Source organism: Dreissena polymorpha, chromosome 16, assembly GCF_020536995.1.
Source record: "Dreissena polymorpha isolate Duluth1 chromosome 16, UMN_Dpol_1.0, whole genome shotgun sequence".
Lineage (NCBI taxonomy): Eukaryota > Metazoa > Mollusca > Bivalvia > Myida > Dreissenidae > Dreissena > Dreissena polymorpha.
Genome location: NC_068370.1, coordinates 43,598,959 through 43,621,618, shown reverse-complemented (window position 1 = coordinate 43,621,618; position 22,660 = coordinate 43,598,959). Strand labels below are relative to the sequence as shown.

General features: G+C 36.8%; 1 protein-coding gene across 11 annotated transcripts in view; it reads left to right on the top strand.

The window, feature by feature from the left end:
* The window catches only part of LOC127862021 (rho-associated protein kinase 2-like), a 461,134-nt gene that overhangs the window by 72,406 nt on the left and 366,068 nt on the right, over nt 1–22,660 (top strand). For all 11 annotated transcript variants that reach the window (XR_008040404.1, XR_008040405.1, XR_008040402.1 and 8 more), the window contains exons 16-27: nt 480–638; nt 1,103–1,183; nt 3,543–3,708; nt 4,309–4,566; nt 6,199–6,359; nt 8,206–8,328; nt 9,202–9,263; nt 9,545–9,614; nt 10,392–10,495; nt 16,346–16,532; nt 18,222–18,315; nt 22,377–22,600. Coding sequence is in view for 4 of the 11 variants with exons in the window: in XM_052400942.1 (XP_052256902.1) it covers nt 480–638; nt 1,103–1,183; nt 3,543–3,708; nt 4,309–4,566; nt 6,199–6,359; nt 8,206–8,328; nt 9,202–9,263; nt 9,545–9,614; nt 10,392–10,495; nt 16,346–16,532; nt 18,222–18,315; nt 22,377–22,600 (1,689 nt within the window). In the remaining 7 variants the exon portion in view is untranslated. The remainder of the gene's footprint in view (nt 1–479; nt 639–1,102; nt 1,184–3,542; nt 3,709–4,308; nt 4,567–6,198; nt 6,360–8,205; nt 8,329–9,201; nt 9,264–9,544; nt 9,615–10,391; nt 10,496–16,345; nt 16,533–18,221; nt 18,316–22,376; nt 22,601–22,660) is intronic.

The window sequence follows — 22,660 nt, the reverse complement described above, 5'->3', positions numbered from 1 at the left end:
GGTGTCAACAAATTATTATGTATCAAACTGATTTAAGTTGTCCTGTTAATCAAGCCAGTAAGATATTTACAGGTCAATTACATAAAGCAGTCTGCGAGTTGATTATTTTGAAATGCCTACACATGACTTGTCATAAAAAATGGGTTTTATGCCATAGGCAGCCAGAGTAGCTCATGTCTAGCATGAACAGTCTGGTCAGGATATACCCCGTTGACTAATGAAACCAAGAAACCGTGTGACTTTAAGGCAAACAGAATAGCTCATCATACGACATGACCAGATTGCGCAATACTGGCTGATCATGAGCTACACTAGCTGCATATGTTATTAGACTTAATATTCGCATGACATTGCTACAATATAATGGGTGCAGGAAAATGATGAGTTTTAAGTTTTCATCCACCACATTGCCAATTTCAAAATGTGCATACTGTTGTATGATGGAAACTTTTGTGTATATTTTGTGATGCGTATTCCAGTTGCAACGAAAGCTTGACATGGAGGCGGAAAACAAGCGTAAGCTGGAGTCGCTGATCCATGATCGGGAGCGGCAACTAGAGCATGAGTTGTCGCGAAGTCGTGACGCGGAGAACAACAAATCCTCCTATACTGACAGGATCACAGCATTAGAGAAAAACGTAAGCTACTGCTTCCCATTAAATGTTTGAAATGAAGAGTTCCAATATAATGGACCCGATTCCTCATATACCGGTAGTTTTGCCTATTGAAATGAAAAACAGCTGATGACACAGATTTTAAAGAAAGAAATGTAAACATTAGTGTCAAATATTATAACCAAATATAAAAGATGGTCTGCTGGAAAGTCTCTGCATTCACATCGCAGGTAAACAACAGAAAAAATAATCCCATTTCGAAAGGTGCAAAATCTTAAAAGACTGAAAATATGAAAGCTTATTTGTTTATCATGTACAGTTTTCAAATATTGTAATTCTATTTTTATTAATTCATTAATTATATATTTTAGCATTGTCCCAAATACATTACTTTTTAATATAAAATTCACTATATGAAAGGTACTTGCCTGATATCCAAATAATTTACAAAATGGCGATTGTTAACTGATGGTATTTTCACATTTCAGTTAAATGAAAGCAAGGAAAAGGTTTGGCAAGAGCAGGAAAACTCAAACAAGGCTCGAAAGCAGATTTCAGATTTGCAACAGGTAAATTTATAGTATTTTATTATCCCCCGCTATATGCGAAGGGATATTGTTTTGGCATTGTCTGTCTTTCCGTCCTTCCGTGTGTCCGGGGCCATATCTTGGAAGTGCTTTGGCGGATTTCATTGAAACCTGGTATGAGTATATATATGGATAAGAGGATGATGCATGCCAAATGGCATTGTCAAATATAACACTTTTCTGTCCAGAAGCATATTGGCGGGGGATAATAATTCAACGAATTTGCTTGTTTCTATTTGTCTTATGCAGAATAAAATGAGCAGTTACCAAGAAGTACCAGGGTTTTTTTTTTAGAGAAAGGGGAAGACGCTGGACGCTGGGTGAAAGGGGAAAAAAAGAGTGCGAAAGAGACATATTAGAGGAAAAAATAAAAACTGTTCATTTCAATGTCTATAACTCATCAAAATAGGCTTGTCTCTGTCCTTTTTGTTCTTAAACACATTTAACACGTATTAAAGTCAAAGTCCTTAATAAAGTTGCAGGTGTAGATCTAATAATGGGAAATGTTTTAACTATATTTCTGTACTGGGGCCGGGGGACGATGTCAATTTTGTGATTTCAATTTCATGATGAATGGGTTGACGATCTTGATCTGCTATAGTATTGGAAGGGAAAGGAGCGGCAGCTGCCGATTGTCTACTTTCACTTTCACGATGTTCGATGTTGATTACCTCAGAATCCTGCTGGGTTATAACGGTTATCGATGATTCTTTCTTAAAAAATGCCTCGATGCGTTCAGTATCTTCCGAGTCCGAATGTTTTATTCTGTTTGTGTAAGAACGCCAATTGTGAGACATTTTTTTCTGTTTTCACGTTTATATCTTGGCTTGCATATAGCCCGGATGAAAATTCGACTGGTTTCCGGTAATTAATTGACGAAACACCCTTCTCTCGCAAGACCGGTATCCAGTAAAATAGTCACATGATTATTACGATTAGTTGCCCAGTTTACATGACGTAATTTAAGAGCTATATTTAGAATAACTGGGATTCCCAGATTTTTTGTGTTCGTCTGGAGAGAGAGAGCGAGATCGTTGTACATGGCGCAAATTGGATAATTGTCGAATGCCCCAAAAAAAAATAGACATTTCTTTGAGAGAAAATATTATATTTTGGTGAAAAATTATATTTTTGGTGGGGAAATTGTATTTTGAGGGGAAAAATTCTGGTAGGGAAGACGCCGAATATCGGTGTCACTTTCTTAGTAAAAAAAAACCCTGATCAAACCTTCACTGAACATGATCCTTTTAGCCTCTTTCTTGGAAAACTGGGCTCAATGCATTTAAGCATAATGCAGTCCACACATCAGGGACAACACTTCTGCTTTTATGGATTTTTTTGTTGATAGGAAAAAAATGCAGTAAAGGACAGGGAAGCTCCAGACCAGACTGAAGGAATGCACCGATTGGGGCTATGTTGTGGGCTTATCTCATAAGACACATTTTTGCATTATGCGGGTCATATGTTTACGCCATTCACATTATGAGCATAGAAAAACATGCCTAGCACAATATTCCTTGTGCTCACACGTTACTTAAAAATGCATGATAAATGTCAGCCTTTTTATGTCCCCCACCGCTATAGTGGGGGACATATTGTTTTTGCCCTGTCTGTTGGTTTGTTTGTGTGTTTGCGTCAAACTTTAACATTTGCCATAACTTGCAATATTGAAGATAGCAACTTGATATTTGGCATGCATGTGTATCTCATGGAGCTGCACATTTTGAGTGGTGAAAGGTCAAGGTCATCCTTCAAGGTCAAATGTCAAATATATGTCTTCAAAGCGGCGCTGAAGGGGACAAAGTGTTTCTGACAAACACATATCTTGTTTAATATTCACTTTCAATTGTGAGTCAGTAGAGTTGTTGAGTTGTCCAACACTATGGCACGCTTTCTTCATACAAATGGGATATTTTTATGCCCCCCTTCGAAGAAGAGGGGGTATATTGTTTTACACATGTCGGTCTGTCGGTCGGTCCATCCACCAAATGGTTTCCGGATGATAACTCATCCTTAGGCCTAGGATCATGACACTTCATATGTACATTGATCATGACTGGCAGATGACCCCTGTTGATTTTCAGGTCACTAGGTCAAAGGTCAAGGTGTTTGGGGGTGCATATGTCTCCGACCGCCGAACACTTGTTCTTATATAGGAGCCATAAGTTCTTGCATTATAACATAGGTCTAGCACTTTAACATGCAGTGTGTGGCATTTGGAAGGCAGTATTTACAAGACAAAATTAAATATGTTTTTCACCAAAATAGATCACTTTTCCTCTATAGAGTAGACCATTGTATCTTCTATAATCATATGTATACAATTATGTATATTTTTCAGAGACTGAATATGAGTGAGCAGAGTTACCTAGACCTGTCCAGCAAGTACTCTGACCTGCAGGGTGCCAAGTTGGCCGTGGAGAAGGAGTTACGGGCACTCAGGCTGGCCCTGGAGAATGAGCAGCTCAATAGGAACCAGGCGTCAGAACAGAGCGTTGAGTTGCATGGTGTGTAATGGTCACAATTTGAATCTTGTTCTGGGAAGACTGGGCCTAATGCATTTGCATAAAGTGTCGTCCCAGATTAGCTTATGCAGTCTGCAAACATGTTTGAAGGACACGTGCATGTGTTTGCAGGAAGAGTGAACATTGCAAGGCACTCATCCTGCAGGGCGAGTGCAGTCATGAAATATTTTATCCCCATGTTTATTGTCAAATCTTCATGAAACTTTGTCAGAACATTTGTCGTAATAATATCTTTGCTGAGTTTGAAACTGTTTGCGGTTTGTCAAAAAACAGTGAGTGGTGTCATGTCTAATTTTCACATTTATTTACTGCAGAATGCATTAGACATGCTCAAAATTCTAATTTTCCGTTATTTCTTCATCACATAGTCACCCGCTTACTACACACTCAGTTCTCAAGGTCTTTACTGGATGTCAGGTTCTTTTTTTCAACACATCCAATACCTGCAGAAGGAGCTGTTCGAGGGTTTAGTACATCTGCGTATAGTGTCATTCCGGATAAGCCTGTGTAGAGTGCACAGGCTAATCGGGGACAACACTTTCCGCTTTTGTCTCTTCTAAATGGATTTCCCCGTCTCTTTAGAACGCATCCGATACCTCCAGAAGGAACTGGACAAGGGCAAGGACCGCGACCTGTCCTCAAACAGTGAGTTACGCAAGCTCCAAGATAAGATAAACATGCTTGAGAAGGCCAAGAATGAGATTGAGCTGGAGAAGCAGAGGTTTGTGACTCTGCTGGAGGCAGAGAGAGGCACCCACCAGGAGACGGTCGCCAAGTTCAACCTGGACAAGAAGAACATCCTCATGTCCACAGAGGAGGCTAATCTGGAGGCCATCAGAGGTGAGCATGTAGCAGTTTGTTGCTTGAATGTTGGTGGCGATAAATTTGTTTTTGGCGTCAATTTGTTTCAAGGTAATGTGTAGATCGTTTTAGGTGTCCTCACTTTAACACATAGTTTCATAGTATCAGGACCTCAAATTACAAAAACATTTGCTAAATTTACACAGACCTTTAAACGGAAGTATCACTCATTTTCAAAAAATGCATGAATTATATGCCCTTGAATGTAGCTGACTATGCACACTACAGCAAACCTTGGACAAATCGCTTGAATCACACGTTAAAACCTATATGAAGCTCCGAATCAAAATGAAAATTGGGATAGGCAACCAGCATAAAACCAGAAAAGCCTGCAAGTAACTTGTAGTCTGTTCAGGACCAGCATAAAACCAGAACAGCCTGCAAGTAACTTGAAGTCTGTTCAGCACCAGCTTAAAACCAGAACAGCCTGCAAGTAACTTGTAGCCTGTTCAGGACCAGCATACAACCAGAACAGCTTGTAAGTAATTGTAGTCTGTTCAGGACCAGCATAAAACCAGAACAGCCTGCAAGTAACTTGTAGTCTGTTCAGGACCAGCATAAAGCAGAACAGCCTGCAAGTAATTGAAGTCTGTTCAGCACCAGCATAAAACCAGAACAGCCTGCTAGTAACTTGTAGTCTGTTCAGGACCAGCATAAAACCAGAACAGCCTGCAAGTAACTAGTAGCCTGTTCAGGACCAGCATAAAACCAGAACAGCCTGCAAGTAACAAGTAACCTGTTCAGGACCAGCATGAAACCAGAACAGCCTGCAAGTAACTAGTAACCTGTTCCAGTATAAAACCAGAGCAGCCTGCAAGTAACTAGTAGCCTGTTCAGGACCAGCATGAAACCAGAACAGCCTGCAAGTAACTAGTAGCCTGTTCAGGTCTGTGCTCTTTGCATTGCATCAGTATCTTAAGGATGGAAATGAAGCCTCAAAAGCTATTAAGAATCTTCAATTAATTCCATTTTCCATGGGATTACAAATGAGTCAAAATGCATATCTGATCAGTATCGGGAAAGGTTTAATAACATGACATTTCCCATCACTCCTTTAATAACATGACATTTCCCATCACTCCTTTAATAACGTGACATTTCCCATCACTTCTTTAATATCATGACATTTCCCATCACTCCTTTAATAACATGACATTTCCCTACACTCCTTTAATAACATGACATTTCCCATCACTCCTTTAATAACATGACATTTCCCTACACTCCTTTAATAACATGACATTTCCAATCACTCCTTTAATAACATGACATTTCCCATCACTCCTTTAATATCATGACATTTCCCGTCACTCCTTTAATAACGTGACATTTCCCATCACTCCTTTAATAACATGACATTTCCCATCACTCCTTTAATAATATGACATTTCCCATCACTCCTTTAATAACATGACATTTCCCATCACTCCTTTAATAACATGACATTTCCCATCACTCCTTTAACAACCTGACATTTCCCATCACTCCTTTAATAACATGACATTTTCCATCACTCCTTTAATAACACGACGTTTCCCATCACTCCTTTAATATCATGACATTTCCCATCACTCCTATAATAACATGACATATTTCTGGAATCTGTCACAGAAATGCAGCGCAAATTTGAGAACGAGGAGCGTAAACGCAAGACGGTGGAGGAACAGCTATTGAGTGTAGAGAAGGAACGCAGCGGCCTCTCAGTTGACCTACAGCAGCTCAGGAACCAGGTCTCTGCCCTGCAGGCCGATCTTTTCAGGGAGGCAGAAAAGGTGGGCACTGATCTAATGCTAAATGATTTGGTTAATAATTTATAGGGCTGTACAAACTAGGTATGTCACAGGTATATGTTGTCATCAGTAGTGCCTTTTTATGTCCCCCACTATAGTAGTGGGGGACATATTGTTTTTGCCCTGTCTGTCTGTTGGTCTGTCTGTTGGTCTGTTTGCGCCAACTTTAACATTTTGCAATAACTTTTGCTATATTGAAGATAGCAACTTCATATTTGGCATGCATGTGTATCTCATGAAGCTGCACATTTTGAGTGGTGAAAGGTCAAGGTCATCCTTCAAGGTCAGAGGTCAAATATATGTGGCCAAAATCGCTCATTTTATGAATACTTTTGCAACAGTGAATCTAGCAACTTGATATTTGGCATGCATGTGTATCTCATGGAGCTGCACATTTTGAGTGGTGAAAGGTCAAGGTCAAGGTCAGAGGTCAAATACATGTGGCCCAAATCGCTTATTTTATAAATACTTTTACAATATTGAAGATATCAACTTGATATTTGGCATGCATGTGCATCTCATGGAGCTGCACATTTTGAGTGGTGAAAGGTCAAGGTCAAGGTCATCCTTTAAGGTCAGAGGTCAAATATATGTGGCCCAAATCGCTTATTTTATGAATACTTTTGCAATATTGAAGATAGCAACTTGATATTTGGCATGCATGTGTATCTCATGGAGCTGCACATTTTGAGTGGTGAAAGGTCAAGGTCATCCTTCACATGGTCAAGGTCATCCTACAAGGTCAAACATCATATAGGGGGACATTGTGTTTCACAAACACATCTTGTTTGAGACTTATATACATTTACAAGTAGGCCGACAGATTTTTAACCAGGTTTTCCGAAGGAAAAAACTGGTTATTAGATTGGCGAATGCGGGCGGGCTGGCTGGCTGGCGGGCTGGCGGAATAAGCTTGTCCGGGCCATGACTATGTCGTTCATTGTCAGATTTTAAAATCATTTGGCACATTTGTTCACCATCATTGGACGGTGTGTCGCGCGAAATAATTACGTCGATATCTCCAAGGTCAAGGTCACACTTTGAGTTCAAAGGTCAAAAATGGCCATAAATGAGCTTGTCCGAGCCATAACTATGTCGTTCATCGTCAGATTTTAAAATCATTTGGCACATTTGTTCACCATCATTGGACGGTGTGTCGCGCGAAATAATTACGTCGATATCTCCAAGGTCAAGGTCACACTTTGAGTTCAAAGGTCAAAAATGGCCATAAATGAGCTTGTCCTGGCCATAACTATGTCATTCATTGTGAGATTTTAAAATCATTTGGCACATTTGTTCACCATCATCTCCAATGTCAAGGTCGCCACGACTAAAAATAGATTTAAAAAAAAAAAAAAAAATTACAAAGGGGGTTAATTTTTTTTGGTCATTTCAAAAGTTCAGTTTGAGTTTTCTCCCTTTATCAGATTTTTTTTTCACAATGAAAACCTGGTTTTGTGACAATTTTGTCCCTTGTTAATAGTTGTTTCTGTTTGCTATTAAAGATTGATTATAAAACACAGCAGTTTTTCAATATGTATACCACATTTGCCTTGGAAAGTTTAAAGTATGTATTACGATTGCATGAAATACTGTAGTATGTGTTAAAACAAAAAGAGAAGGTTTTAGCACCATTAAGAAGAGTTTTTTTTATACTTAATGAAAATATGAAGTAAATACACATTTGTACTGTTTGAAGAATTTGCAAGTGACAAAAAAAGTTAAAAAGTGCTGAACAATTCTTGTTTGCTAGATTTTTCAATGTAGGTGACTATATTGTTTTGCTTGCAATACTGCTTTGTTAATGCTTGTTTGTATTTGTGTCCAGTCTCGCAACCTTTCGCTGCAAGTAGAGCAGGAGATACAACGAAGGTCACTCATCCAGACTGACTACAAGAATCAAACAGCCGAACTCGCCAAGTTCAAATCAAAAGAGAAACATCTCCATGGCGTGAGTTTCTGTTACTCTAATAACTGAACATGTAGCAACTACAACACGATCTGTTTTGTAAATACTTTCAATAATCAAAAGTTTGTCATAATAACATGCATAGAAATTAAATACTTGTGTTTTATTAAGTACTTTTCTTTTCCTGAACTTCACCTTCTCAGTAAAGTTCTTTTGAGACTCAGGTGAGCACCAAAAGGAACCATTGCCCTCTTGATTAAGGTATTATACCCGGCAAAATGCGGAGGGATATAGAATTGGTGTTGTCTGTCTGTCCTCCATCCATGGGACCGTCAGTTACACAGCTTTGAAATTGGTGGGGATATCAACTCCAGGAATATGCTTGTTATTTGTATATTGAAAGATAATATAGCGAAAATGATGAAATTTAGCCAACATTTTCACAAATTTAATTTTTATGTCCCCCAGTCTATACTGGAGAACATATTGTTTTTGCCCTGTCTGTTTGTTGGTTTGTTGGTTTGTTTGCGTCAAACTTTAACATTGGCCATAACTTTTGCAATATTGAAGATAGCAACTTGATATATGGCATGCATGTGTATCTGATGGAGCTGCACATTTTGAGTGGTGAAAGGTCAAGGTCATTTTTCAAGGTCAAATATATAGGGGAGGGGACATAGTGTTTCACAAACACATCTTGTTAATCTTGAAAATATCATAAAACTTTGCAAATGTGATAGAAACATCAACCTGGAATACTAAAAACAGTTTATGGTAGGCAAACACAATGAGAGTTCTTGGGTTTAGTGGAAAAACCTTTGTTTTTGTACGCCATATATTTCTCACGCAGATTTATATGATTTATGTCTTTGTTTTTATGACAATGATTTCAATTAGTTTCTGTCTATATTGCAGGACATGGAGGAAGTTCAAAGAGAAAAAAGTGAGCTTGTGGAGGAAATCAAAAAATTAAAAGAGTAAGTACAGAGACATGAGCAAGTATATATTGTGACACTCATACTTTGGCATTTTAGCAAGCAATTTCTATATACAACTGAAATCAATTTGATGTTAATATGCAATCAAAAAAGTAAGTATAGAGACTGTGTTATAATAGTAAGTATCGTACAATTATGTGACTCACAAACTAAAATTTAAATTTTAGCTTATTCTGTCAACAGTATCTATCGTCAGTTTGATTTGTGTGCTTTAACAATAAGTATCATGTACCTAAATTAATGTTGAAATGTTGTTACAGAGAAATGTCCTTGAATGACCTTCAGTTGAAGGAAATACAAGACCAGTTTGAGGCGGAGCAGTATTTCTCAGTAAGTTCAGAGATGGAAACATACAGAGCTGAGTAGCAGGGTGCTCAAAAAAACTAAAATGGATAAATCACATGAATGTAATATTTTTTTGCAAATAATGTGTGTAAAAGCCTTGATTACAAGTGTGTGACAAAGAATTTCCCTTGATTTATTAAATTATGTACCGTCTGATTGCTTTCCTTATGGCAGGCTAAACATGAGTGCAGTCACCAAGAATTTAATACAATAGCTTGCCATTTTAAATGTAAAGGGTAAAGATTTATGTATGAGTTTTTACATTGGAATTTTAGAGTTGGTTATGATATGTTTTGGGTGTTGCATATTTACTTTCAGTTAAATATTCTATTTTGTTTAAGGCTTTACATAATATTTAATTAAAATTGAACTCTATATGAAGATCTAACCATAGAAATTTAGGCTATAATTACTTACATTACTTAATAAATGCAGAAAATCACTTAAAATCATTGCATTCATACATATGATAAGCATAGAAATTTTGATTTTTGAAATGACTTGATCATTGAAATACTGCTTAAAATAACTATAGAAATAATCATAATTGCAGTGACTCAGTCATAGAAATACTGCATAAAATTACCATAGAAATATTAACTATTGCAATGTGGCCTAAATAATCTTAACCATAGAAATATTATCTTAAAAAGAAATGTAAATCTCAGCTATTTGTTTTCAATGTTTTCATTACCATCCGTGTATAGAATTGAAACTCGTGTTTTTGCCATGCAATAAGTCTAGTGGTGATTGTGATTTCAGTCCCTGTATAGAAACCAGGTAAAGGAACTGAAAGATGACATAGAAGAGAAACGTAGTGCCATCCAGGATCTCCAGGCTGATGTCAAGAGTCTCGCACAAGAAAAGTAGGTTGTCGGGGTTTACCCATTTATGCCTAGGGTGTAGAAAAAGGCCTTTGCAAACAGCGTAGACCCAGATGAGACGCCGCATGATGCGCTGTTTGCTTAAAGGAATTTCTTTAAGAAATATTCTAAATATAGAAATAAGTATACTACACATCCCTAATTTTGGAATTAAATTGATCCAATTAAGAAGAATGGGGAGAGTCCACTAGGCTTAAATGGGTTAATTTTCACAATACTCTTTAGGAAGATCTCACTTGAAGTTGTACCTACGGAGAAAATCCTGATAATTATTTTCTAATTCGAATCTGATGTTGAGATTTAGTAAAATTTTGGTCTGTATTAATTGTGATATTTATTTAAATTTTTTCCTTCAGAGAATTGCTAGGCTACCAGTGTTCAACACTAACTGTTCTGAGTAAGGAGTTCTTAGGACTCCCTTCTTCTGAAATTAAGGAGTCCCATCAAACTTCATGTAGTCCAAAAATTATGACACTTTTTATATACCATATTTTGGAGGGGTAATAACACATGTTTACCATGAATTGATAAATTGTCTTTCATGACTCGTGTTTGATTTCAGATCGAAGTTCTAAGTGACTTCTGTTCAATATTTGTTGTCATTTGTTATTTTATATTGCAAAATTATTTAACAAATGCTATTAATATTTAAGTGAATTATTGTAAGTCCAAAAAATATTATTTTTTTATAATGCATTTATATATATGCTGGCTTGTTGATCTTCTGGATTGGTGATTACAGCCCATTGCTTTATACATTTTCCCCATAATTTTTAACATAATAAAACAAATCCAACAAACTACACAAAGCCCTGACATTATCGATTGCTATTGGCTTGGGGTTATTTACCCACAACTGATTCAGAGTTGTTCCCACCCATCTTCAGTGCATTGGGACTGTAAAACATGCATTGTGTAAATAAGTACGGTAGTTGGATGATTTTGATAAGACACTGTTAAGCAAAAAGATATTTTAGCGAAAATATCTGGGAAAAAAAAAAGGACAAAGATCAGGTTGATTAAGAGTTTGAGAGTTTCCACTATCACTACTCGCAAGCACTGCGATAAGAAACCAAAATAAATCATGTCTGTTTTTTTTTGTCTATGTGTTTAAGCAGAATGATGAGTTGCATATTTTTTGGATGTTCAAAAGTGCAGACATTCTAGTCTCGCGAAACAAGATTTTTATGCCCCAGGATCGAAAGATCGGAGGCATATTGATTTTGGCCTGTCTCTTCGTCATTCATTGTGTGTGTCCCAAAACTTTTACCTTGGTTAAAGTTTTGCAATAACTTTTGCATTATTGAAGATAGCAACTTGATATTTGGCATGCATGTGTATCTCATGGAGCTGCACATTTTGAGTGGTAAAAGCTCAAGGTCATCCTTTAAGGTCAAAGGTCAAATATATGGCTTCAAAGCGGCACAATAGGGGGAATTGTGTGTCTGACAAACACATTTCTTGTTTTTTTTTATAATTCAAAGAGTTTTATTATGATTTTGAAGGAGTCCGACAGACTTCCGTGTTGTTAGTCTCGACCCCAGACACATTATTTGATAGAACTTATTAGAAGAACAGTGGAAAACTATTTTTAGTTATTCACTAAATATCAAACCCCTGACACTTGCGACTTCAAAGAATAGGAAATGGGGGGTTATGAATATTAACTACACAAGTCTTCATAAATAACTGAGTCCCGGGCTGTGTAACATGCCAAATAACAAGCCTCTTGGCACTGCTGATTCAGAACAGAAAACTTTCACAGTTTTCACTAAATATATATAATTAAACAAGTAACCCATAGGGCGGGGGTCAATTTTAATCCAAGATGGATGATTTTAACATAGTTGTTATACAGGACCAGAATAAGATGTTAAACAAAAACTCATTCCCTGCCCTAATGTTTTGTGGGAAAACTTTTTCAAATATGTAAGTCTTCATACATTTCTTCATCATTGGGCGTGGCAAGTTTTTACCCAAGGGATGATATTTTAATAAAAACTTGGTAGAAGACCAGAATAAAATGATGCATGCCAAAACCCAAACCTCTTGGCCAAACCTCAGAGAATATATTTTAGCTCATCTATTTTTTGAAACTATTTTTTGCCCTAATGTTTTGTGGGAAAACTTTCAAATACAGTCCACTCTCGTTATCTCGAAGTCGGCGGGAACAAGAAAAAATATCGAGATAACGAGAGTTCGATATATCCGATTAGGCGTTTTTAAAGAAAAAATGAGACGAAAATTTACCTTGTTTTAAACATCTAAATACCTGCTAAGTGGTCTAACTAAAGCCGTCACCGTGTGGCATAATACTCTCTACCTGATATATACGCGTTTTTACGAGGCACATTATTTAAATGCTTAAAATGACGTTTTAAGTATTACAGAATTGCATGAACACATGCGGTTATAATTTTTCTAAACTGTCGAGTAAACATCCGGTAATGTTGCTATTTAAAGTTATGATGCAATTGACGTCCAATCAAGACGAGGGTTTTCCATCTGAACATGCGTAAATCACGTTCCGGAATACTGAACTGTTCATGTACATTTTGTAGTTTGAAATGCGAAGTTCAATCGTAAATTTGCGACGGTTTATATACGCACAAATATAACTCAATGCATTTTGGAATGTTGTTTGTAAAAACAATAAGTTTTTCCGCCTTTCGGCATGCTGTGTATTAATTGCAGTTAATTGTGGTGTTAAAGTGACAGCTAAAATGACAGGCCTTACTCAAGTGTTAATTGCTTACGACATTACACACGTGTGATCAATGATGCACTCAACAGATCAATTTCCTACCGCACAGTATCGGGAGCAGCCGGGCGAGGCGGGACGGTGAGGTATGAAAGAAAAATTTTCTCACCTTTTGCCGACACTGGGACAGTTATTCGCACTTCGAGATAAACCACAGTAAATACATCTAAAATCTGGACTCGGTGTAAAATTTTATATCGACATATTGAATTATTCGACATAACGAAAATCGAGATATGCGATGTTTATTTATATAGATAAAGAAGGAAAAAAGTTGGGACATTGAGCTTACTTCGACATATCGAGAATATCGAGATATCCGATATCGAGATAACGAGAGTGGACTGTATGTAAGTCTTCATACATTAATTCTTCATCATGGGGCATGGCAAGTTTTTACCCAAGGGATGATATTTTTATAAAAACTTGGTAGAAGACCAGAATGAAATGATGCATGCCAAAACCCAAACCTTTTGGCCAAACCTCAGAGAATACAGTTTTAGCTCATCTATTTTTTGAAAAAAACCTTGGCGTCAGCGTCCGGTTAAGTTTTGTGTTTAGGTCATTTTTTCTCAGAAAGTATCAACGCTATTGCATTCAAACTTGGTACACTTACTGACTATCATGAGGGGACTGGGCAGGCAAAGTTAGATAACTCTGGCATGTATTTTGACAGAATTTTGTGCCCTTTTTAAACTTAGAAAATTGAAAATTTGGTTAAGTTTTGTGTTAAGGTCCATTTTATTCCTTAAGTATCAAAGCTATTGCTTTCATACTTGCAACACTTACTAACTATCATAACTTAGACTGGCTTTTGGACAGAAGTATGGGCCCTTTATACTTAGAAATTGAAAATTTGATTAAGTTTTGTGTTTTGGTCCACTTTACTCCTTAAGTATCATAGATATTGCTTTCATACTTGGAACACTCGCAAACTATCATAAGGGGACTGTGCAGGCAAAGTTGCATAACTCTGGTTGTCATTTTGACAGAATTATGGCCCTTTTTTTACTTAGTAACTTTGAATATATGGTTAAATTTTGTGTTTAGATCCACTTTACTTCAAGGCTATTGCTTTCAAACTTTAAATACTTTCATGCTATCATGAGGGTATTGTACCTGGCAAGTTGAATTTTACTTTGACCTTTGAATAACCTTCACTATCAAGGTCAAATTATTAAATTTTGCTAAAATTGCCATAACTTCTTTATTTATTATTAGATTTGATTCATACTTTGACATAACAACTCTTACCTGACATACCACAATAGACTCCACCCAAACCATTCCCCCATGCCCCCCCCCTCCCCTCCACCCCAGAATCCTCCCCCCCCCCCCCAATTTTTTTTCCCATTTTTTTAAAGATCATCTAATTAATGACTACACCCTCATACTATACCCCCCACCAAACAATTATTTTTTTGATACATGGTTAAAAAACAATTTTTTTTTTTTTTTAATACCGTCCAACCATCCCACCCAAGAAACCCCCCACCCCCCCCCCATTTTTTCTTCTTATTTTTGGAAGATAATGTAATAAATGACCACATACCCACACTATACACCCCTCTCCACCTCACCCCTCCCTCCTTTGTGAATGAAGTATTGAGATCGGTTCCTTTCACCTTTAAAAGATTAATAGATGAGCGGTCTGCACCCGCAAGGCGGTGCGCTTGTTAAAGTGTTTCCTCCCAACAAATTAAGCAAGAAACCCTCAGGGAGGGGCCAATTTTCAACCCATGGATTATTTCAAAAAACTTTTTTAAACTTCGGACAAACCGAACGATCAACAATAATGGCTTCTATATGATCCCTTCCTATACTACTTTCACCTTAAGTAGTCTTTTTTAACGGACTGAAGCAATTTCGAATTCAGTTGAAATATCAAGAGCACAATTTGTTATGATTTGGCAAATCATTTTACTTCTAGATTGTTCACAAAGTTTCATAACACCCACATAAGGAAAATGTCTTAGACAACTGGCATTCATATTTTTCAATAGACCTGAACCGTTTTTAAATCAGCAGAGATACCATTAGAAAATGCGTTCTGATAAAGTTTCGTGAGGATTGGGTAAACATGTAACTTCTGGAAAGTTCAGTAACTTTTTATTTAATTTGACATTTACACTAAATATAACTTTCAAATAAAAAAATGGCCTAGTTTTTGAACGCAGTTTTGTAATTTACCCAATTGTCATTTTGACCAATTTCTCACAATGTTTCGTGAATATTGGAAATAAATATATTCTCTAAAGTGTTAGCAATGTACATTTTGACAACGGACAATATGCAGGAAAGATGATTAATAATAGTCAAAATGTAATCACAAAAGCTCACTGTAAGCAAGTTGTGCTCATTTGATCTAATTAATATGGACTCTTGCTACACCTGTACATGTTTGTAAGCTATGACAGAGCACTGTGAACAGGGTTTTAATTCAACGATTTTGTTAATTGACTGGGGTCCTTTGCGTTCCAAGTCGTTTGATTAAAACTTTTAAATGGATTTTTATTTTTTTGCTTACATACACTATAAAATTGACAAAGTATTTTCATCATTATAATACAATAATAAGAATACACAATGCATCTTCAATCTTGTTGACCAGACAAGGGTTTTCTTAAAAAAAAAAAAAAAAACTTACACAAGCACATAGTCCAAATGATGGGATTGTTCTTGTTTTCTATATTCTTCTGACATCACTTAGTTTTGATTGAACACTTCTCACTATCAATAGACCAGCTGTCTATAATCTTCCTTGTTAAGAAGAACTCTTACAGCTCTAAAACAGTGGTTGAAGTGTGAGGTCATGACTTGGTATAAAACTCTTCCTTCTGCGGTATGTAGAGGGTGAATAATAAACTTTTACAATTCAAAGGTAACAATAAACAAATGCAAGTAAAATTGTCTTTGTGCAAACAATCTGATTTTGCGAAACAAATAAATAGACAAAGGGATTTTTTTATATTTCAAAGATGATTTTGAAGGAGTCTGAAGGACTTCCTTGACACAAAAATAAGGAGTCCTGTTAGTGTCAAACACTGATTAATTAAAATGTTTTCTCTCAGGGAGTCGCTAGGGGGCCAGCTGCAGCTGACCTTGGCCAAGGCCGACTCGGAGCACCTGGCGCGCACCATCGCAGAGGAGCAGCTGTCAGACGTAGAGAAGGAGAAGACCATGTTGGAACTGGAGGTGAAGGAACTTATCACCAGGCACAAGAGCGAGGTCAACAAGAAGGACACCATCATTGCCAGTGTAAGCATTATATGGGTTGCATTTTGTGGGAAAATGGGGCTAAATGCATGTGCGTACAGTGTCGTACTAGATCACAGCCGTTAATCACGCGCGCCACCTCTTTTTTGAGATGCATTAATATATGAGCAAATGCTACTTGTGAGGTGGCTCTCAGGCCCGGATGTTTTGAAATGTAACGGATAATTTTACAGGGTGATTAGATTTTATATGTTTTTTCAACATATTTTGCATTATTTAAAAAATCGACCAATGTAGTGCGATTCAGCATTATAAATTCATCAAAAAATGTACAGAAACATACAATCACAACCCAATTGGAAATGTGAGGACCTTTATAAGTTGTTGCTTGTTAGAATTCGTGAAAGCAAATCGATGTCTTTTAACATCATGATGAGCAAAATCACAGCAAATTAAATCGCTCATTACATAAAACGATTGCTTTGAACCTGTACAAGTTAATGCGTACACAAAAACATCGGCTTCTAGCCGATCAAATAGATACATTTGCATTTTTCAAAACGAGATGGAGCCAATGCCAAGGAGGTGGCACGCAGATTAGGAGGTGGCGCCCATGCACATTGATAGCTATTTTTAAGTGATATATTTTATGTTATGGTTTCTATTATCATTTTATGTTTACAAGACTTGCATTATTTTTTTTGTAAGTTGACTACTTCATCACATTTGAGTCGCGTGCGTTTTTAATAAGAAAAAGTTTTTTTCTAATTATGTCTTAATGGTTTTAAATGTTCATCTTTGCATGATAAGAACAGTTAACATGTATTAATGGAAAAAGTTAACGGAAAAAGACCGAGCTATTTTCTTTCTCTTTTTTTTGGGAGTTGATTGTGGGAAAAACAACATATATGAGCCTTATTAAGGTTTGTTGTCCTTGGTCTTTCAGTAAATTAAGCATTTGGATTAAGATATACAAATCATCGTTTCAAGAAGAAGTATTTTCTTATATTTATTTCGTGAATTGCCATACTGTATACAAATATTGCGGTCCATGAATTCTTTTGATTATGCTGAACATTAAGTTATTTGAGTTTTACACATCAGAGGTAAAATATATGTGGCCAAAATGCAATATTGAAGATAGCAAATTGATATTTGGCATGCATGTGTATCTCATGGAGCTGCACATTTTGAGTGGTGAAAGGTCAAGGTCATCCTTCAAGGTCAGAGGTCAAATATATGTTGCCAAAATTGCTCATTTTATGAATACTTTGGCAATATTGAAGATACCAACTTGATATTTGGCATGCATGTGTATCTCATGGAGCCGCATATTTTGAGTGGTGAAAGGTCAAGGTCATCCTTCAAGGTCAGAGGTCAAGTATATGTGGCCAAAATCGCTCATTTTATGAATACTTTGGCAATATTGAAGATACCAACTTGATATTTGGCATGCATGTGTATTTCATGGAGCCGCACATTTTGAGTGGTGAAAGGTCAAGGTCATCCTTCAAGGTCAAAGGTAAAAAAAAAATCAAAGCGTCGCAGAAGGGGACATAGTGTTTCTGACAAACACATTTTTCTTGTTGTTTATATTATTGCAGCTTGGAGTGGATCCCCTCTACTTGAGAAGTTTATTCCATTACATTTAGGTGTTGTTCCCTTTACTGAAGATACTCCATCACAGCTAGGTTGTACTTCCCATATCTCTCATATGTTATTCCATTTCAGCTGGAGGATTTCAAGAAGGACTCCATGAGGAACATGGAAACTTTGCATGCAGACAAGGATGACCTCAATAACAAGATGAAGCAGATGACTTCTCGTAAGTGGCAACACAAGATGCTGGACTTTGTACATCTATGGTTATGAAATGAGCATTGATCTGGGGAAAACAGGGCTTAATGAATGTGTGTTAGGTGTTGCTAAGATTAGCCTGTGCAGTTTGTGCAGGCTAATTAGGGAAGACACTTACCGCCTTTATGAAATTATTTGCTTAAAGGAGGTCTCTACTAAACTTTAAAGGGAAAATCCAATCTATGCCGAAAGTGTTGTCGCTAAATGACACTTCCTCATATGCATTAAGCCCAGTTTTCTCAGAAGATGGAAGCATAAATTATTCCACACTTGCTGTCCTTGGTGTGACTGGGACATGGAGAAATTGTTTGAGTTGTGGCCTTGTTGTTTGTTGGTTTTTTAGCTCACCTGATTACTCAGGTGAGCTTTTGTGATCGGTCTTTGTCCCTCTTCTGTCCGTCCGTCCACATTTGTTCGTAAACACTCTAGAGGCCACATTTCTTGTTCGATCTTCATGAAACTTGGCCAGAAGCTTTGTCCCAATGATACCTCAATTGTGCTCAAAACTGGGTTATTCTGGGTCAAAAACTAGGTCAAAAAAAATAAAAACCTTGTAAACACTGGAGAAGTCACAATTCATGCCCAATCTTTGTTACTTTGTCAAAATATTTGTCTTCATGATATGTTGGTTGAATTCAAAAGTGGTTCTGGTCCATTGAAAAACATGGCCGCCAGTGGGCGGGGCAGTTTTCCTTATTTGGCTAAAGAGAAACCTTGTGAACACTCTAGAAGTCACAATGATATAAGGTCAGAACATTTGTTTTCTAGATCCCAGAGTTGAGTTTGAAAATGGTTCCTGTCCGTTGAAAAACATGGCTTCCAGGGTGGGGGGCACACTTTCCTTATATATTTACATTGTATATAGTAAAAAAAGCTTGTGAGCACTCTAGACGTCACATTTTTTGCCCAATCATCATGAAACTTGGTGAAAACATTGGTTTTATTTATGTCTCATTTGAGTTCAAAAATGGTCCCGATCGGTCTCAAAACAATGCCGCTAGGGAGGGTGGGGCAGTTTTCCTTATATGACTATAGAGAGACCTTGTGAACACTCAAGAAGTCACATTTTTATGCCCCCGATAGTGATCGCACTGTCCGTCTGTCTGTCAGTCTGTCCGTCACACTTTTGTGTTTAGGTTTTGAAAAATGCTCATAACTTCTCTGTCGCTTCAGATGCAACCTTCATATTCGATATGCATGTGTATATGGACAAGGCCTTTCCATTCACACAAATTTTGACCTCTTTCACCTTGACCTTGAACTTAGAGTCCGTGTTTAGGTTTAGAAATCTGCGTTTAGGTTGCGAAAAAAAAAAATCGGGGGCATTTGTTTTCCGATGGAGAAAGCTCTTGTTTGCCTAATCATCGTTAAACTTAGTCAATGCATTGGTTTTATTGATATCTCGGACAAGTTGGAACATGGCTCAGATCGGTGAAAAAAACACTTTTTAGCTCACCTGATTGCTCAGGTGAGGTTTTAGGATCCGTCTTGTCCGTCGTCCATCCGTCCACATTTGGTTTGTAAACACTCTAGCATTCACATTTCTCAAACATTCTTTATCAAAGTTGCTGAGAAGCTATAATGGCCACAAGATCTCAGTCAAGTTTGATAATGAGCCAAATTGCATAATAAATGCCAGAATTATTGCCCTTATATTGTTACAATTTTTATGATATACAAAATCCTTGTAAACACTAGAGGTCACAATTTTGTTTAAGATTTTTTTAATCTTGGTCATAATATTTATTCTGTAAGCAAAGTTTGATGTTTGGTCATGAGGGTTCAAAATATAGGTCACCAGGTCAAATCTTACAAAAACCTCGTAAACACTCCATACGCCAGAGTTTTGGTTCAATAATGATGAAACTTGACCGAGATGTTTGTCTGGACAATATGTAGGTCAAGTTTGACGTTTGGTAATGTGGGGACAAAATCTAGGTCATGGGGTCTAATCTTACAAAAACCTTGTAAACACACAAGAGGCCATAGTTTTGGTCCAATAATGATGATACTTGACCAGCAGGATGTTTTTCTTGATGATATCTAGGCAAATTTTACATTGGGTCATGTGGGGTCAAAATCTTGGTCACGAGGTCCAAATCTTACAAAAACCTTGTAAACACAGTCATGTAGAATTAGAATTACTTGCAAATGTTTGCATGCAAAAAACTCATGCAAATGGACAGTACTCAATCAGAATTAATCATATGTTCACACTGCAAAAGTGAAGAGCAGAGAACCAATCTAATATGCTCTAGAGTACTGAATTTTCAACTATGGAATGAACAAGGCCTTGTAAAAAAAAAAGGTGAGAGAACTAGGGCCATCTTGGCCCAAGATGGCCCTATTGTTTCATAGTCATTTTGTAATGAGCATAGAGACAACCCATGTAAACGACTTCAGACATTTATGATAAAAATTTGCTGAGGTCCTGTATACTGTCCGAAACTAATGTTCCATGTATCATGTGAAAATCAAATATTTGTAAAACTAATAAAAAGTATGTTTCTTAATGAAAGCTTACTGTGTACCTGTTAGAAATATTGACTGTTTTTTTTTACTATGTTCCAATATGACTATTTGAGATAAAAAATAATGATATATAATCAGCCAGTCAAGTGCACTTGCTTTCTTCATGTGAGGTAAGATAAAATGAGGGTTTTTAAATGGTGATGGAACTGGTTTTCAGGCTTTTAGCAATTATTATTTTAATGGGGAACCATGCAAACTTTTCTTTTTCATTGACTTTTTTCACATTTGAAGTGAAAATTACGTTCTTACAAATTAATGAATACTGCAAAAGAGCTGACCTTATTGGGAGAGACTTTGAACATGGAATGAGAAATAAAGTGACAAACATTACAGAATTTACTCATCCTTAGTATGTGAAGTAAAAGAAAAAAAAATGAGCACTAGACAGAGCTCCAGATAAGGTTTTGTGAAATTCTTAAATTACTACCAGATTTTCAAAAAGAATTCTTAACTCTGAAATTTTATTCTTAATGTTACTCCTTAGTTTTGGAAAATAATTCTTATTTTTTCTAAATGACCTAAAAATACATAATAATGGTTATTTTCATGCAAAAAAAATCAAAATAAACATATTAGCAACTTTATTTATACGAGTTCCACAGTGTCTTCAGTATTATACAATTTTATTTTTCCAATACCTTCATATGCCCAAACTGTGCCTCTAAGATTGCATGCCTTAGATGAATTTTTACATATTTCACATTTAAAACGGGTCTCCCCTTCAATCTTTTCAACGATTAGCCACGGGACTTGTCCCTTCCACTCGTTCAATGTTTTTTTTGTGTTTAAGTTTGGACCCGTCGTGTCGCGGTTTTGTTTAGCTTTTCCGACTGTGTTGGCAACTGAACATACAACATCGTATAAGATCTTTTATATAATGTTTTTCTAAACATTTAACTTCGGCTCACTTTGCGTACAATATGTTAAAAGCGTGTTTTTGGACGCTTTGCAGTTTTTTAGGACGCTCTCTGGGCGCCGCCATTGTTTTTTGACAGATAGACTGTATACGCCGCTTTTATTGGAAAAAATGCGCTTTGTTAAACAAACCCGATAACCATTCTATATAAGCACCGCAAAGATCTTTAATACGCGAAAAGAACTCAATAAAAATCGATACGAACCGATGCAAAAATAATATTCGTAACTTGATTTTGTAATTCTTAATGGTACGACAAATTTTTTAAATAAATACGTAACGGACTTGAAAATAATTCGTAATTACGAAAATACGACCCTTATCTGGAGCTCTGACTAGACCTTGATGTTAAATCCTTTAGGTGTGTTTCAATTGTATATCTGTTGTAAGAGGTTTGTCACCCGTCATACACACCTTGTCTACCATCAGTCAACAGAATTGTTCTGGTCTCCCCTCCGGCTTATACTCAATCACACACCTACAACCTCTGACTGAAATACTTGCAAATACGGCACAAAAATCGAAGCTTACAAAGAATTTCATACCATCAAAAATAAAAAAAAGACTGGTTTCTTTTGCAGAGATATCCAATCTTCAAAACAAGCCAGCAATGAACGATGAGCTGGATAAACTTCGAAAGATGTACTCAGAGGAGAAGACAAAGAAAGAGCTAGCGGTGAACAAGCTGGCCGAGGTGATGAACAGAAAGGACTTCCGTAACCAAGGCAACAAGAAGGGCGCCTCCACCTCCGAGCTGAGGAAGAAGGAGAAAGAGTGCAGGAAACTGCAGCAGGAGCTCCAAATGGTGAGTGGAATATGCACAGGGGTGTGATTTTTCTGCGGATATTTGTGGATCCAATTTAGT